We start from the raw sequence: 15,322 nt of genomic DNA on the forward strand, positions 1-15,322 counted from the left end.
AGAAAGAAGCTTGGGTGCAAGGACAGGGCATAAGCAGTTCTGAGGGAAGCAGCTGAACAAATTCAGAAGGCAAAGACCTTTGATAAGCAGCTGCAGAGTTGCTTAGGTTGCTGCGTGACCACGAACTATAGTGCCTGTGGTTTTGGTTGCTCAGGGCTGTGTGTGTGTGAAAGAGTTATTAATTAAACACTGCAGTTTTGTATTTCATTGATTAACTTGTGCAAGAATCCTCCTGCAACACCTCAAGATTTTTGTTTTCATTATAGTATGCTAATATTGCTAAATATATATTATATTGCTAATATATTAAGCTTCTGATTAAAGCAATATGCAGTGGATCAGTAGCCTTCTCATCATGGTATTGCTGATTTTATAATAATGTAGACTTTCTGGAGGTAAAATACAACTTCTTAACTGTAATTGTAACTCCTGTGGTAGTAGCTTCAAGATTTTTAATCCACTGAATACAGATGTTAGCTCCTCTTTATACTTATTTACTCTAATAAGAAAATCCTTTGTGACACAGTGCACTTTCACTGATAGCTTTTTGCAATATAAATCAGTAATTAGAGTATGAAAGATGGCTTGCTGACTGTAAGATGTGTTCTGTTACAAGATAATGCAAGATAGTACTATACAGTCAAAGTAAAATGAATAGTCTTGTTAATTTTAGAAGCAAAACCGATTGATTTTGTGGTTCATTAAGTTTTATAGCAAAGGTTCTGTTTAATTTTCATTACCTAGATTTGCAGCATAGCACTGGTTAGAATGATAAAGTGCTTGTAGCTCATTTTATTGTCATCTTAGATTGAGTGAATGCTAAAATTTAAAGCTGTAAGTATACTTAAAAATATTTCTAAAAGTATTGAAAGCAAATAGTAGCATACTGGTCACAGGATTGGCTTTGGAATATTTAAATTGCTTATTCTGAATTTTACATATCACAATTGTGTATAATATACAGCTATTACTGACAGCTGAAAAGATTAAATATGTCATAAGAAAGTCTTGAAGCACTCTACCAGTATGTGCTGCTCTTTAGGTGGGGATGCTATGTGTGGTCTGGATCATATACTTAGTGTGGATCTTTGGTAGTGTGATGCAGATTTTAAACAACCTTTTAAGTACTTCTGAAAAAATCTACCAAGACAACAAAACCTTATTGAATGAGAACGTGTTGTTAAACATTACCAATTATTGCACTGTGACAAAAATTAGCTGAATATGTTGACTAAGGTAATAAGACCTTATTTGGCTAATAGCATGATAAAATGTGTCTTACTGAATATACAGTACTGTTGTATTTATTGAAAACACAGACTTCCTCGACAGTTCTTGAATTTCTCACAAAGAATACACAGATAAAGAATGCACTAGAAAAAATGCTGTATAATTTGTATAACACCATTAAATTGTACATGTTGGTTTAATCCTGCTAGCTTTTGTAATTCTTTATTATGTTATGATTTATGGCAGTAATTCATAGTACAAGAGGAACATAAATGACACATTCTTATGACTTTCAATCTGCTTTTTTAAAAAATACTGATTTTAATATGAGATCAAATGTTTGCATCAAGAAGTAGTACAATTTTTTGCAGTACCACTCTGTTTTTTCTTAGTGTGCTTATGTATGTTCTTGGTTTTGCTTCTTTTCAGTTTCATTATGTTCTTGAGCTTGTTTTCAGTGCTGTGTGTTGAAAAGTTACGTCCTGTAATAGGTCTAGTTCTGCTTTCTTCCTCCACCTCAGATTATATATATCTTCAGTTGCGTATTCCTATCGTCCTGTCTTTTTGAGGGGAATCTTCGATTTTCTTTGAGAAATCTGAATTTTTCCACAGAACAGCATTTAGAATTTGGCATGTTGTCGATTAGGTAAAAATATTTACTGATGCTTAAAGATAATTGCTTTAAATATAAAAGAACATAGATTATGTAAAGTGGAAAAGAACATAATGCAGTCTTAATTTTTGAGCAACAGTTTCTGTTATTGGTAATCTTCTTTAGTTTGCTATAGCTAATTGGGGCTCTGACGTGTCCTGATGTACATAGAATATTCCCATTTACTTAGATAACTCTGATAAAGGTGACCTCGTTAGAAGAAATGTTTTTTCTTAAACAGTGTCATAAATATACATTACATTTGTTTAAGGCATCTTGTGTCTTTGAAGTCAGTTCAATGTACAACATAGTGTCAGCTTATTAACATTGGATCAAAGTGTATATTAAATTTCTGATTAAACATCCCCTCTTTTTGCAGCTAGGAATAAACACAATTATAACTTCTTCCTTCCTGGTGTTGGTTTAAGAATAACATGTGCCCAATTTTAGTGAGTTCAACTGTTGCTCCTAGCCAGCTGGGTAAACAGACTTCAAGGAAATTATGTGAAGTTTAGTGTACAAGCCTTTTTTCATGGTGTTCAAAACTCCTTATATCTGTTCTAATTAACTTTCTTTTTGTCTGGCTGATGGTTAGATTTAATATCTGTGTTAGACCAGGTTTGTTTAACATTTCAACCAGTGCTGTCCTTGGGCAAATAAAAGCTGCCAGTACAAATATGTCAACATAGCTGGAATTGGACTGGTTGGTGTTACTGCCTACATAGGAAATTTTAGTGGGTATCTCACTAACGAGAATCAAAGATAGTATGCCTATAATGACTATGAATTTGATTTATTTTTGTCCTCCAATGAAATTCAAAATAAGGTAATTCAAGAATTATGCTTTTTGTTTTAAAAAAGAAAGATACCTGGCAGAAAGAAGATAATCTTTTTTTCTTCAGCCTTAATACCTAATGGATACACAGCCCAGGTTGTGGATTGTTCTTGTATGTCAGTAGGAGAAATAGGTGGAAGGAATCCTGTCCCCACCACAGCACTGCCACGCAAATTATGTCTATGCTGCGTGGTAGAGTCTGGGTGTGCGTGTGGGTGAAGGTACGGTATGCCCTGGACTCAGTTTGTGTTTCTGCATGATATTGAGATTGCCTTTGTCTTTCTTGTGGTCTGCTACTCTTTACTGAGTCGTGCCAGTTGTCCTGTAGTCCTTACTGCATGCTCTGTCTGTTCCTTCAAGAAAAGCTTGCAACTGAGGTCCTGGTTTGGAGGGGGTCTTTTGTTTGTGACATTAATGGAAGGAGTTATGAGGGCATATGTTATGAGGACAGATTCGAGTTGAACCCATGCAGCCAGACTGCTGCCTTGCCTTGCTGTACAGCAGATAAGTGGGTTCTGGGTGCAGAATGGAGTTACGAACTCTGTGGTCTGTGTGCAGGCTTGAATCAGTTCAGTTCGAAAATTTGGCTAGTTTAGGCTTTAACGTGTCTTCACATCAGAGTTTAGAAAACTTAGCACATATAGCCAAATTGTAGCTATCAGCTTTACTTCTATATAGGAGTTGTAGCTTATAGTTTGTATTGTTACTTTGTCTATGCTTTTCCATCCAAATAGAATTGTTCTGCCAGGACTTCTGTAGGCTGGAGGAGGAAGTAGTCTAAGTCTTCTATTTCTGCAGTGGAATTGTAAAATTTCTTATAGTTACAACTTCTGGTTATAGAAAAGATAAAATGTAGCCCTAGACAGCGCCTGGATACAAAATGCAGAAAAAGAAAAGAAAAAAAAGAAACGTAAGAAAAAAGATGTGGTACTTCAGTACAATACCTTGAATGTGCATTGGAAGACATTCTCTAATTGTTTTATTTTACAAAGATAGTTATATCACTTTGTTTTATTAGATACTCTCTCCTTCATATTTACAATATGAAAGATTTGTAAAGAACATCTTCTTAAATATGTCAAATATTTTAATCTTATAATTGAGATTTTAAATTTTGCTTTGAAGAATCTGTTTGATAAATTTGCAATAAGAAATCTTTCAGTAGAGACAGGTCTTCTGACTTAAATGGTAATTACTGAGTGTGGCTGAAGCATGTTGATTACTATAGATACAATTAGTTGGAGTGCAGATGTCTGAATAGAAATGCATGTTTCTACCTGTTTCATGCATCAGAGATACTGTGTTTATTTCTCTATTTTTTCATACTGTAGATGGCTGTGAATGCCCTTCATGGCAAGTAGTTTGATCTGTGTAAAAGAATACTTTCCCTGTAGTAACATGTGGAAAGAGTTTGATGAAATAAAATGAAAAGAAATTAATCATAGTTGTTCTGAGCTTCTTTTGCTGGGTCATAGCCAGACCTAATTTAGACTGAAATCCTTAGGAGATGGCAGTGTTTGGTAACGTATAAATAATCTTTCACCTAATAAAAGACATTCCAGGACATATTTGTAAGATGTTAGATATCTAGCTTGTCTAAATTAACATCTATTGTTATTGTTGTGCAGTTGAACAGTGTCCTAATGCAATCCTTGTCTTCATGGAAAAGCAAGATAAAATACCAAATTCACCTCTACAAAGTTGACTTTAATAGAATTCCAGGATGGATGTATTTGTCCTACTAAGTATAACTAGCCCCACAATCTCCATCATACAGTTTCAAAAAAGTCAGCTGTTTTGAAGTGATGAAAATATATTTTTAATATACTTTTATTTCCAGTGTATATATGCAAGACAAGTTTACTTTTTCTAAGGCAGGGTGGCTAAATTATTTGGGAGTCTTCGTTCAGTACTGTTTTGCTTGTCAGATTCGAAAACAACTCTGATTAAAGAATTACAATTAAATACGAATATTGATAAAACATGAAAAAATGTGAAAATAGGGACATTCTTTTAAAGATAACATTTGTAAGCTATGCTTGTATGTGTTTGGTGTCATGGCTATTCGTATGTAATTTCAAAACATTGAATCTAATGCAATGGGGTGATTGAAGTATAAATGTACATTTACTTAATGCTGCTGGACAGCTGAGAAGGTAGAAAGCATAGGGAAAATGAAGTTCAGAGGAGACAGAGGCTGTGAATGGAGAAGAAAAGTATTGTTGATATAATTAAAAAGTAGAAGGGAGTCATGTTAGGGCGATGGGAAATGCTCACTTAGGACTGGATTTTCTAAGTTTTAGACTGTGATTCCCACTCACTCAAAGTTCAGGACTGAAAATTGGCTGTGTAAGTGAACTTTGTGGGTCTGCGTTAGTACTTGGGCCCTACTGGGGACAAGTGTGTGCCAAAGACACAGCATGCTTTTTCTTATTTTCTCTTAGTGTGCCAGCCTGCAGGATCTGTGGTTGTCTGAGCTTGTTACCACACTGCTGTAAAACAAAAGGAATTGTAGTTGTGGTATTTTTTGCAAGGATTTAGTGCCTCTGCGATTTTTGTCTCTTCCTAGTCCATATAATTCAACTTTTTGAGCTTTGCAGCTATTTAGCATTGTTCTGTTTCAACTCCGGCTACCAAAAATGACTGGATGAGTGGTATGGGTGTTTTGGTTTTTATGCTTTTTTGGAGCCCCTGGCTGTTTGATAGCTTGTTCTTGGTTGGTTGTGTTACAGATGTGGAGTGTTGGTGTTGGCTGGATAATGCACTGTGTGTTGGAGGTATTTGTAAGCTGGGTAATTTCTTGCTTGTGATATAAGCTCTATCTCCCCCACAATCCTTTGGAAATTTTAATGGGTCCTGTTTTTTTGGTGTGTCTGTGTGTGTGTATGTTGTTTGGTGTTTTTTTTTGTTTTGTTTTTGTTTGTTTTTTTTTTTTTTTAATAAAATGAGGATTTTCAGTTTTAATGAATATTCAGTAAAAATAAGCTATACTGCATTGTGTTAGCCAGGTTTCCATGTTGTGTGTAGGCTTCTGTGGTCTAAACATTCATATATAATTCTCTAATAAAAGGTGTCATCAATGCAGCTTAGGTTTTACTCACGTGAACTGTGTTGCCTGATCTTAAAACACAACCCGTTTACATATTCACTGTATACATGCAGCTGAACAATTTCTTGTCAGAATAAAAGTATGATAAAATGAGAGATTTTTAGTGGAAAAATGAGTACTATTTAGTGGAAAGGTGTATTAGTATGCCTTGATTCTACTGAAATAGTAGAAATTCTACTGAAAATGCTTATGATACTCTATTATACTGATCTGCATGATGCACTTCATTCTCTACCTTTTTTCAGTTACCACTGAATCTTTAAATCTTGAATGTATGCTATGCTCTAGGCAGTTGTGAAAAAATACAAAATTTAGAATCTGTTTATAAATGTTTTTTATTGGTGCTGTTTAAAATGGATTATAAAAGAAACCCATTCTGAAAGGATCTAGAGGTTGATTCAGTTTGCAGCAGATGGATGGATGAGCTTGCTTCTGAGAGATACCAGTCTGTCATTTCCACTTCCACTGAAGCTGATGGAATTCTGCTTTCTCAGGACATTTTAGGGTTGTAAGGAAATGATAAACTAAGAGGATGGGTTTTATTCCAATATTTTGTCTGCAAAAGGAGGCTGACCTGTTAGCAGTATTTGTTTCAGTGTCTGTTATGCTATGAAAGAATATTTTAGGACCTTGCCCACAGATATTTTGGTACTTTAATTTATTTAACAAAATATGCAAAAATGGAGTGAAAAAAGTGTATGCATTTTCTGGACATGCCAGGTTCACCAAAACTCTAATGAGTGACTGTCTTTGAAGTGAAGTGGCTTGAAGGCTGTAAAGTGGACACTGAAAGAAATTCAATCTAACTGTCCATTAACTATCTACTTCACATTCAGTAAGGGTGTGTAATGCATTTTGTGCATGATTTTGAAAGCAGATTTACTTGAGATCTGGGCCAAATTGATTATATAGTGGAAGACTCTGGGCAGGGAAATGTTAGTATAAGACCTGGACACTTGCTTTAAACTCATAGGATTTGTATTTTGTAGTAGGCTAATTCAAAGTGTAAAAAAAAAAAAAAAAAAAAAATCTGTAAAACTATAGTGACAGTAACAAGTACTTACAATTTTATATTTTTTCTTTGTTTTGTTCTTTTTTTTTAAATTCATGTCTGAACTTCTTACCTGAGACCTGACCCAAATACTTGTACATTCCTGACATAAGCAGCCAGTCAAAGCCTCTCAAATTAGAACAGATAAAATTAATATATGTGATACTTAGTGTATACTCTCTTTACTAATATGGATATAGGTGTTACTGATTTATAAACAGAAAAACAACATGAAAGTTCCTTGCAAAGAATAAAATACTTGATGTTGTAACTGAATAGAGATCGACTATCTGGATGATTGTGTTCTTCACTTACACCCCACAGTCATTGGGGCGAAAGCCCCTTTAAATACAGTAGCACCTTACTGTATTATTTGCCCTATGGTGTCCTGTAGCCTGTAGCCCTGTCTTAAGTACCTAAGTTCCCTGTTCAGTTCATTACGGGACTGCTAGGAATGGGATTCACAAAAGGCTTTCTGCTGAGTAGGGAGGATGCTTGTGTTAACCAGAAGGGAGTACCGCAGAACTAGCCATACATCTTAAACTGTTCCTGTCTTTGGCCTGCATCTGAGAACAAAATTCACAGCTCAATTCTTCTGTTTTTATATGCCGAATATTGTGTTTACACCATGAATGAAGATACGTGTGAGCCAAGTTTGGAAGCAGAATCATGTGTGGTGAGGTCTTGTAAGCCAGCTTGGGTTTGGCAGCTGTGTCAGTATATGCCAGCTAGAAAAAGTTGCCAGAAGTACTGCAGATGCAAGGTTTCCTGTGTTAGGAACTCAGCTTTCCTGTCCGATCTGAAAACGCAGGGCATACACAGGCCAAGATTTTCCTTTGCTTGATTCCAGTTTCACCTAGTCTGAAAGTCGCCTTAGGTGGTAAACACTCAGCCCTGTGTTGGGTCGTATCATCTGGTTGAGGGAGCCCATGTGTGTGTGCTGAGGCAGAGAAAGGTCCTGCAGAAAGATGAACCAGTACTGAGCAGACCAACCAACCAGTTTCTGTATCTTGTCACAGGACTTTAAGATTTCAGCTCAGTGCTTCACCTCAGCAATATGCTGTAGCTGAGGGATTCACAGCTTTCAGACCCCAGCTGCTCATCATATAAAGGTTTTCTGGGCAGTAGAAATTTCCTGGCTGTAGTACTAGAGCTCTGCATTCTCCATTTGTTGCATAGAGTAGTCTAGGACTGAGTTGTACTTTTTTGTAATAAAAGCTGATTTTTTTTTTTTTTTAATCAAATGACTGCTAGTTACCCTGTTACTGCATACATAGTTAGAATTTCTCCCCCTTGCATCATCAGAAGTCAACCGTAAATCTTACTTTTTGTATTAAACTTCATATTTTCAGTCAGTGTCAGGTATAGTTTAATTGGGCTTGCTGCAGAAGACATCTTGTTGTGCCCATCATGTGATTTCTCATTAAAATGGAGAACAGACAGGTGAAAAAGTCTCAGCCTGCCATGCTGAACTTGGTTCTGGGGTAGCGTAAAGCAAAACTGTAGTTGTTTGAAAATGCCATTTGTTAAATTTTAGGTGCCACAAAGCTCTCAATTACTTGAGAAGTTCATTGAGTGTTTTAAAAAATGATGTGTTTGGATTTATTAGAAATCAGATCTTTTTGAACCTTCTAGAAGAGCTATGCCTCAGCCGAGCAGGAGATACGGTTCAGTATTGTCACATTCTGATACAGGCATTCATGAATTTTTATTGTGCAATAAACCAGATGTCAAGAAAACAATGCGTTTCAGAGCTCTTTTAAGAACATAATTTTGAGTATTTTTATTTATAATTGCAGTTTGTTTTTTTGTTTCTCAGAGTGCGTGTTTCACTTGTGAGATTTGGTTACGCAAGTCACATTGTATTCTGTTGGCCTGTTTTATGCTTAAAATGTAACATGACATGATTGTTAAAAACTGTAATAAAATATTGGATCAGCCTAAGCAATCCTCTTTTGCTAGCTGGTTTTCTGGAATGGTAAGTGCTTCAGAAAAAAAAAATAGATTTAACTAATCACAGAAAAGCTGTGACTAGCTCACTGCTCGCTTTCTTTTCCCATGACCTTCTAATTTTGTCATTTTTTCTTTTCCTTTGTCTCTGACCAATTAAAATACGATGGCAGAGCAAAAAAACAGTCCAAATGCCCAGCAGTTGGGATATAGAGGTAATAATCCATGTCCTGGAATCACAGGAAATAGAGAAAGGATAAGTTGCACATAATTTAATCTCTCTACTTCTACTTGTGCATAGCTTTTCCTCAAAGTACATTTCTTAAATTTACTCCTTATTTAATACATGGACGTATTACTAACATTATAGTGGTGTTTAGTTTTGTCAGTTTGTCTTTTCTGTTACAGAAGTAAAATTAATTCTGCCTTGGTGAGAAGGATGGGCTAGATGACTTCTCAAGATCCTTTACAGACAGTTCTGTGACTTCATAGCTCTCGCTGATCTTTCTGTGCCATGTTGTGCCTTTGGATGATGGTGTTTTGCTCTGTGTAGTATTTTATATAGATATCTCTTCCTATGTATTAGAAAGAAAAAGTACTTTTCAGATTTTGATTCAAATCTCTGTCCTCATTCTGCAAAAGAATTAAGTAAGAAGCTGTAATTTAGAGCTCATAAAGTGCTTAACACGCTGCCTGCGTTCCTCTTTGTTTTATTGTTCAGTAGTGTGAGAGGGAGGAGGGAAGACAACTCGTTTTTTTCCTCTTAGAAGAGAAGGGAATTTGGGCTCACTTTGGTGTCTCATTCTGCCACTGTATGCTTATCTGAGGTCAGAAATCTTGTAAGAATGGACAGGACTCATATATATGAGGGCAGTGCTCTTCTTTTATGTCATGAGACCTATTTTTTTACTGTGTCAAAGTTCACTAGACATCGAATGATCTTCTGTGGTTGCAGTGAAAAGTGTCAGAATTCACCACTGAGACTGGTTTTCTAGGTGTACTGGTTTAAGATGCTGGATAATTCCAGATATTTTGGAATAGCACCAACTATTCCTTTTTATTATCATTAAAAATTGCTAATAAACTGTATAGTGTAAGGATGCCATTCTCAGTGGTTAGCATTGTTATGGAACATGCTTTTTGCCCTGTGACTTGGTAAGCAATATTTGGCCATTTTATCCTTTTCTTCATAATTGTACGAACAGCTCTTTGCCCAGTTACTTTTAGCATCATGTAAGTTCATGTGAACATTTGATAAGTGACTGATGAAGTTTGGGTAACTTTCTGGTATCAAAATGACTAAAAGCAGCTAGGAGAGTTCTGTTCCAGAGATGCCATAGGTCTTTAATACTATATATTGATGAGAAGATCAAAGATATATGTTTAATTGGTTTAAAACTTCAGCAAACCCAAAACTGGAATACAAGCATTTAAATACTTATTCTGGGGCACAGTGCTGCTGCATATTGAATGCTTTCTAATGTATATACTGTGTTCCCAGGATACACTCGTAAGTGTGGTTACTCAGTATTTCACAGGGTGAATTCTACATGGAGGAACAAGTTCAGTTTTCTGAAACTTTTCTTGTTGCTGATTTCTGAGCAGTTTAGCCAGGTTGAAATCTGTGAAAGCTACAGGTGTGGGTTGTCAAGACCTCTCAGGTGTGTCTCCTGCTGTTTCATATCTGAATAGGCCTAAAACTGTCCTCACATAAACCACCTACTATGCATGTAGAAGAGTCTGAAAACTCAGATCTGTACATGTATTTGCAGTAGATGCTTATGAAGGAGTTAAGATTTTCTTTTTTGTTAGCTGTTCCTCACTCTGTACTTACTTATGCAGTCTTCCATTACTTTATTCAAGTTAAAAGTCTCATACAGACTTTAGCATGACTTATACATTATGAGATATATAAAAGATAAGTAACTAGAAAATATATTTTGAAACTCTACCTGTTTTGAACGCAGCACTCTGATAGGCTTCAATATTAGTAACATTTAGGCCTCTTTCTATGTTTTGTTCCACAGGCAGCAGGAGCAATTCGTCCTCTAGTTTCTACTGTTATTGCCTCTGCTGCAGATGGCTGCCTAGATCACTCATTGGAACGTGCCAGGTACAGAGCGAGTGAAATGCCTCAGGCCTTCTTGTTTGATATAATCTATGAAGCTTACCAACAGGTAAAACTTTGAGACTTTCTAAGACTTTTTTCCATTTACTTTAGTTTAAAAAAGTAACTATTTCTCTTCTTTCAAAAATCAAGATTGAGTATCTGTTTCAGATCACAACCGTATGCATGTTACTTCTCTGTAGTCTTTTGATGAAAGTGTTTTCTATTTCTAATGTCTTCAAGTTTTTGATTATCAAACTGCCAAAAACAAGAGGAGGTGAGGGGCCTAAACTATTAGAAAGATTTGCTTTAAGTTTTATTGTGCATTAAATACATTGCTTAAATGAGTGGGTTAATGTGTTTAAAGTTAGGTGTGTATTAAGTATGCATTGTTAACTGAGTATCAGGAGTTTTGGGTGCACAGTTTAATAATGACATTAATATGATGGAATACAGTCTGGTCTAAAATGTTGGAATAATATTGATACATCTAGGTAAGTAATCAGTTTTGTGTTGCATGTGTATTGTACATGCTTTGATTAGTGGCTGAAAATAATATTTACTGAAGTATTTTTTGTAATTATCTTTTTTTTTCTAATATATTGCTTTAACATCATCTTTATTTAAGAAAATAAAAATTGCTGGTAGTATATTAAACCCTGACTCTTTTGCCTTTATCCTTCTTGATGACTGCTTTCGTTTGCCCCACCCTGCATTCACAGTTTACTGGAAACACTCCAGGCTTTCGTCTCAGCATTCTACTTCCTTTTCATTCATCACCTTGTGGAAATTGCCTGTCCTCCAGGTATCTTCCAGCCTGACTGGAAGCAGAGTATTTCTTCATTTTTCACTTGCAAGGAATTATTTTTCACTCCAGTACTGATGATAGTCACGCTTCCCATAGGTCTTTCATTTCTAGAGTAAACAAGCCCAAGTTACTGATACCCACCTTCAGAGAGTACATAGCTTAGAAATCACCAAAGCAGAACAAGTGGTGTGGACAAACAGTGAAGTAAAAACAGTTGCTTAATGTTCAGTAATTGTTTTACTTAGAAATGTTGGCATGAATTCCATGTCATACCCTTTATGGTTGATACTTGAAGCTATCCTTAGATGCTGAAGATGAAGTGCTGTCCAAGATGAAGACCTACGCAAGTGATTAGACTATCTCCAACCTTTTTACTCCTGATGGGAAGCAGGGGGGGATGTTCTTAGTGTATACAATAACACACAGCTGATACAGTCATTTTGGAAGTGAGGCCTTAACTTGAAAGTAGCAGGCATACTTATGATAAAGGCAGCATATGTAAGGGTGTAATGGTGGTGAGGGCCATACTGTAAGGTTGGTGAGGCGCTGGAATGGATTGCTCAGGGAAGTTGTGAATGCTCCATCCCTGGCGGTGTTCAAGGCCAGGTTGGACAGAGCCTCGGGTGACATGGTTTAGTGTGAGGTGTCCCTGCCCATGGCAAGGGGGGTTGGAACTAAATGATCTTAAGGTCCTTTCCAACCCTAACTGTTCTATGATTCTATATATGTGCATAGAACACGTCTCAAGAGACAACAGCTACTGTTGGTTGTACAACTGTTCCTTTCTTGTTGAGGTGTACCTCTTTTCCAAATTACACATTTGTGTTGTTTCTCAAAAAAAAAAACCCAAAACAAAACCAAACCCAACAAAACACAAATCCCTGAACCCTTATTTTTTCCTGCTGTTTGCTTCTAGTTTGCAGATACAGTAGAGCTGGCAAATACATGAAAAGCTTTTGCCCTACATGCCTTGCTCAAAAGGCAACTATATTTTCAGTCCCTATGCTCCTCTGAACAGTGTTCTCACATATGCATTCCATCAGTTGTCTTTTTTGTATCCTTCTTCTTTCAAAAGCAAGCCACCAAAGTTGTTAGCAAGCAACCAAGGCTATGGTTCCTTGTCCCCAGTTCCCTTTGCATTGGCTAAATCCTGGTCATTTAAATGTTCTGTGCCTTGGAGCTCTGGAAAGGATAACACTTCACTAAACCTCTCAACTCATTATTGTTTGTTAATTATTTATGTTTCAATGGTATCTAGCTCTCCAAGTCAAGGATTAAGACCCTATTGTTCTGGGAACAGTACAAACAAAAAAAGGATAGATAATTGTTCTCCTGAAAAACTTAGACAAGCTACTGTAGGACAGATTTTTGTGGGAATGGATGTATGATGCTTCCTAAATATTAACATACCCATAATTAGTTTTCAACGTAGACAATCTAGTGAAGTAGGTAAGTATCATTATACAGATGAACAAGAAAAAGATAAAATAATTTTATCACTCAATTTGCAAGTCATTCACAAAGCTGGGAATGGAATTAATTTTGGTTAACTTGGCATGGGATCATGATCCTGCTCCTGTGTATTTTTCACAGTTATGACCTTTATGCAACAACAGTGTGGGGAAAAAACAACAGTCAAACATGCATTCCTTAGAAAAAAGCTCTCTATTTGAATTATCTCTTCAAGTAACATAGGCTTTTCAGTTACATTGTGGGTAATGTGGAATACTGCTTTTAAACTGTCTCTATTTAATGCATCAGATGCATCATTTGATATGAGTAGGTAGATTTATGAAGTTTACTTCCAGATATGTTGTTTTTCATGAATGTAAGATCTCTGAGTATCCTGACCACTAAATTGCAACATTCAATTAAAGGTCAGTTCTCTGATTTTTACACGTTTGCCTTCTGTGGTCTTTTTTGCTCTTGTCTGATACCAGTCTTGGCAAAGTAGACTAGTGCTCCTTCTCCATTTATTGCTGGATTGGATGTATTTAGAACTAGAAAATATTAAGCTATTAACACCACTAAAATATCTAAAAATAGTTTTGTACAATCTTTATAAAATTAAAAGTAATTTCCTTAGAAAACTTTTTTTTGTTTCTTGCTTGATTAAAAAATTATAGTAATGATTTTTACACACCAATCCAAAAAATGTTGGTGAGGTACTGGATACTGCTAGATCTTCTGATGGTTTTGAATAATTTTGAAGAATGCTTCTTAACCACACTGAAACAATACTGTAGATTTATAAAAATATTTCTTAAAAAATAATCTCAGACTTTTTCAGTAAGCATCAATTTTAACATCAAGTAGTGGTGGAAGCAACTTTTTTGATATCTGTATGTGCTTGAGAGGGGAAAAAAAAAAAAAGGCATTCAGATGTGGCTTATTTTTACTTTTTTATTGGGGGAATGCAAGCAGCTTGTGAACCGTTGTTGTTTCTTGGAGAAAGCAGAATTGGGAGTACTTTGTGTCTGCTGTCTTATGATGCAGCAGGTAAGTGGAGGTGCAGCAGGGAAGGGAAAGCTTTACAGTATTCTACCTCAAATGATAATTGCTCCAGTGCAGCAGGGTCAGAAGACCACTGTTCAGGAAATAGCTACTTCTTCCACTTCGGAATAGTGATACTGATTTGAACATTTTAATGAAGTTTCTGTAACATTGTTCTCCATTTTACTTTTAACTCAGGGTATCTCTTGGCCCCTGTATTGGACATCACATAAGCCAGACTTGAAAATATTTAAAGTCAATATTGAAATTAAGCAACTGTTCAGAGCCCACAACAGCCAGTGGAGCAAAAATGGTGTCTTGATCAAAAGACCTCACTAATCTGATTTATGTGTCATTAGATAGAGCACTTAGCTATAATAAATGCATACTTAGCTATAATAAATGCATAGGCATTACGGAATTTTGGCTCCTACCCTTATGTGTAACACTGCTTAAGGTTTTCTGTTGCAAGCCTCTGTGTTCAGATGGTTCTATGAAGCATGGCAAAACAGCTGTTTTATTCTGTTTCAGTGAAATACCGATGCCTTCACTTTGTAGTAGGACTTTGGAATTTAGAATCATAGAATGGTTAGGGTTGGAAAGGACCTGAAGATCATGTAGTTTCAAACCCCCTGCCGTGGCCAGGGATGCCTCACACTTGACCATGTCGCCCAAGGCCCTGTCCAACCTGGACTTGAACATGTCCAGGGATAGAGCGTTTACCACTTCTCTGGGCAACCTATTCTATTTCCTCACCACTCTCACAGTAGAGAACTTCTTCCTTATATCTAACCTGAACTTCCCCTGTTTTAAGTTTAAACCCATTACTCCTTCTGTCACTACAGTCCATGTTGCTGACAAAGATGTTGAACAAGATTGGTCCCAACACTGATCCCTGAGAGACACCACTCGTTACTAGTCTACAATTGGACATTGAGCCATTGACCACAACTCTCTGCATGCAGTCATCCAGCCAGTTCTTTATCCACTGAGTGGTCCATCCATCAAATTTATGTCTCTCCAGTTTAGAGACAAGAATGTTGTGCACAAGTGCAGGTCGATAGCATCAACTGCTTGCTGCTATCCA

General features: G+C 36.3%; 1 protein-coding gene across 1 annotated transcript in view; it reads left to right on the forward strand.

The window, feature by feature from the left end:
* CRPPA (CDP-L-ribitol pyrophosphorylase A) overlaps positions 1–15,322 on the forward strand; it is a gene marked incomplete at both ends in the record, with an annotated part of 121,063 nt that overhangs the window by 12,903 nt on the left and 92,838 nt on the right. Inside the window, one exon of the mRNA XM_080610507.1 lies at positions 10,855–11,004. Coding sequence (XP_080466633.1) covers positions 10,855–11,004 — 150 coding nt within the window. The remainder of the gene's footprint in view (positions 1–10,854; positions 11,005–15,322) is intronic.

Source organism: Psittacula echo (assembly GCF_963264785.1).
Source record: "Psittacula echo genome assembly, chromosome: 2".
Lineage (NCBI taxonomy): Eukaryota > Metazoa > Chordata > Aves > Psittaciformes > Psittacidae > Psittacula > Psittacula echo.